Genomic DNA, 3,699 nt, shown 5'->3' on the forward strand with positions numbered 1-3,699 from the left:
CCAGAGTTTTAACAGTTTTAATATTTTTCTATAATTCCCAGAGTTTTCCGTGTCTGGAAAATGTGAAAGTCTTTTTCCAGTTGTGTCAGACTTCCAGAGTTGCGGGGGGCCAGCTGCAGTGGCGCTCAATTACAACGAGAACTTTAACTCATGAGTTGAAAAAGTAAAAAAATGATCCAGACCCTAAAAGATCTGTCCTGGTGCTCGTGCAGATGTTCTGCTCCAGACGCAGCTGAAGCGCGGCGGCGAGCTGTAGCAATGTGTCGATACGAGTCGAGGCGTCGGGCTGCAGTTTGCTCGCTGCAGGGCATGTTTGCCCAAGAAAAGTTTGCTGCTGCGAAGCGTCTGAAGACAGCCAGAGAGAAAGGAGCGGCTGACAGACACGCTCGTTACTCGTTCTGCAGCAGATGAGCGCTCATCACCGAGATGTCCACCCAGCTGACTCCAGTGTCAGGTGCAGTTTGCAGCACCGGAGCTTTAACGGCAAACGGCACCTTCTGGTATTTGGCCACAGCCACAGAGCAGCGAGCACGATTTGATTTCTTGTTAACACGACTGTTCTGTCACCCCGTTAGGACGGAGGGTGTCACTCACCTTCAGGTTTTGGAGTGAGGCAGGCGTCGCAGCGCTCGGCTGCCGGCTGGTTGATGAGCGTGCACAGCTGACAAGCCCAGTCCTCTTCCTCCTTCTTCGCCACATCATCGCAGCTTCTCTCGTGGTGGCTCCGAGCGACCAGGCTGCGTCCAAGTGGCAGCTTTCTGAACACAAGAAACAGAAAACGAGCTGAAACTGGTGAACACACAAACAGCTGTTTGTGCTTCTTCTTCTTTCTGCTGCTCCTTCTTCAGAGAAATGACTCATGATGGTTGTTTTTACACCGGCTGTCCTTCAGACACTGAGCTACCACAGCCCTCTGTGTGAGGCAGAGAGCTGCCATCAGCGCACCCGGGGAGCAGATGGTGGGGGTCAAGTGCCTTGCTCAAGGGCCCAGAGTGGGGAAAAGGAGGGTGGAGACAGGTGGGGGGTGCCTCATCTATCCCGCCCACATTTTGATGATGTTAGTATGGGGAGTTGAACCAGCGACCTTCTGATCACAGGCCCACCTTCTCCAACCTCTGCACCACCACGCAGCATAGACACAGTTTAGTATTAAGTTTAAAAAATTGAAGTAGTTTAATGTTTTTTTTTATATATATTTTAGGTTTGCTTTGTTTACACACTTTTTGTTAATTTATTAATTAAAACATTCTTACTTGAATATTTTTTACAAGTATTTTCACACTGTGGAATAAATAATGCGTTTAAATTTAGACAGTCGAGAGTAAAACTAACTTAAGAGTTTTTATAAAAACTGGGTAAGAGAAGTGAGTTGGAGCAGGAGAGCTGCAAATAACTAACGTTTCAACATATGCTGTTTATTTTGTTGTTGTTGTTGTTGTGGTGGCTCAGTTTGTTGTCACTTCACAACACAACTGTGAGAACACGTGAGACTCACGTCATCAGCTTTAAACGAGGACCGGCTGTACTCGGTGGTCTACAGCTCTGAAGCTCTTTCTACGTTCGTCTTTGGACGACGGCTGCTTTTTATTTGTTTGTTTGTTTGTTTATTCATTCATGACTTTAGAAGATTGCCAGAAAGACCAAGAGACAGAAAAAAGGCGGATTAAAACATTTAAAATACTGTATTGTTGGACTGAACTGAACATTTATCAAACGGCCTTTAATAAAACAACCAGCGAGACAAACGTCTTGTTTTTTAAAGTAAAATTCTGCTGAAGCTGTAAAATAACTGAGCGACGCCGTTCAGCTCAACGTGGAAAATACTCAAAAGAAGTTAACTAAATACTGCCCACGTCTAAAATTATTATAATTTTTTCATTATTGATCAATAACCTTTATTGATTGGAGACATTATAAACTATGTTCTGAATAGAAAGTTTCCTTCGGCTGCAGGAGTTGCCACAGCGAGAGAACTCGCATGAAACTTGTTTTACGCCTGACTCAACCTGTAATCGAACCCACAACCTCAGGATTACAAGGTGACCGAGCTGCCGCAGGCTGAACAGAAACTGGATCTTCTGAATATGTGATGTACACGTTACACATCGTCTCCGTGAGAATAAAACAAGGTTTTATGTTCCTAGTTGGAAAGGTCCGTACGACTGAACGGGCCTCGGGCCTGCTGCTTCAGAAGGAAATCATTCTCAGCCGTGGTTCATGAACGCTCCAAAAGAAAACGAGAACACTTCGCTTAATATTGTCCAACATACTGGAAGCCTTTTGTTTAATGATTAGAGAAAATGGCTGCACGGCTATAATGGCTTCAATAAAACAGCAGCTTTTTAAGTAAATAGTAGGAAGTCGTAAAAAAGATGATTATTGTGATGAGTGGGCGGTAATGGAGTCGATGATGATGGAGATAACTTCCTGTTATTGCATTTCTGTGACAATCATTTGGGCGAGTACTGCATCTGAAAAAAAAACATTCTTCCCATTTATGCATATTTCCATCCATCCATCCATCCATCCATCCATCCATCCATCCATCCATCCATCCATCCATCCATCCATCCATCCATTCATCCATCCATCATCTTCCTCTTGTTCTAGATCAGGTCTCGGGGCCAACATCTTGAGCAGGGAGGTCCAGATATCTCTCTCCACAGCCTCTTCCAGCTCTACTGGGAGGACTACAAGGCGTTCCCAGTCCAACAGAGAGACAGTCTCTCCAGCGTGTCCTGGGTCTTCCCCAGGGTCTCCTCCCAGTCAGACATGCCCAAAGCACCTCCCTAAGGAGGCGCCCAGGGAGCATCCTTACCAGATGAACCACCTCAACTGTCTCCTCTGGATGTGGAGGAGCAGTGGTTCTACTCTAAGTCTCTCCTGATAACTGAACATCTCACCCTGGCTCTAAGGGAGAGTCCAGCTGCAGAGGAAACTCATTTCAACCTCCTGGATCCACGATCTCATTCTTTCAGTCTCTACCAGAGTTCAGGACCAGAGGTGAGGGGAGGAACGTAGACCGACTGGTAAACAGAGAGCTTTGTCTTACAGCTCTGCTCCCTCTTCACCCCAATGGACCGGCACAAAGTCAAGAATACTGCAGATGCTGCACCGATCCATCTGTCAGTCTCACGCTCCATTCTTCCCTCACTCCTGAACAAAACCCTGAGAAACCCTCCACTTGAGGCAGAACCTCACCCTCGACCTGAAGAGAACAACCCACTCTTCTCAGACTGAGGACCATGGCCTCAGATCTGGAGGTGCTGGTTCTCCTCCCAGCTGCTTCACACTCGGCTGTGAACCGCTCCAGTGAGAGCTGAAGATCATGATGACACCAACAGGACCACATCATCTGCAAAGAGCAGAGATGAATCCTGAAGCCACTGAACTGGACTCCCTCCACCCCCTGGCTGCAACGAGAAGTTCTGTCCATAAAACTTATGAACAGAATCTGTGACAACGGGCAGCCCTGGTGGAGTCCAACTCTCACCCTGAAGGTCCGACTTACTGCCGGCAATGAGAATCAAACTCTCGCACCGACTGCAGAGACTGAACAGCCTGTAGCAACGAGCCCCCAGTCCCTTACATTTCATATGTACCATTAATATTTGGAGCAAAGCAGTTTATAGTAGTTATCTTTTGTTCTTGTTCATCTTTAAAAAAAAAAAAAATCCACAAAATATCTAAAAAAGTTAA

General features: G+C 46.3%; 1 protein-coding gene across 1 annotated transcript in view; it reads right to left on the bottom strand.

Moving 5' to 3' along the window:
• Positions 1 to 3,699, bottom strand: part of neil3 (nei-like DNA glycosylase 3) — a 23,092-nt gene that overhangs the window by 3,981 nt on the left and 15,412 nt on the right. The window contains exon 2 of the mRNA XM_037675469.1: positions 595 to 758. Within this exon, the coding sequence (XP_037531397.1) occupies positions 595 to 758 (164 nt within the window). The remainder of the gene's footprint in view (positions 1 to 594; positions 759 to 3,699) is intronic.

Source organism: Nematolebias whitei, chromosome 4, assembly GCF_014905685.2.
Source record: "Nematolebias whitei isolate Nwh7 chromosome 4, NemWhi1, whole genome shotgun sequence".
NCBI lineage: Eukaryota > Metazoa > Chordata > Actinopteri > Cyprinodontiformes > Rivulidae > Nematolebias > Nematolebias whitei.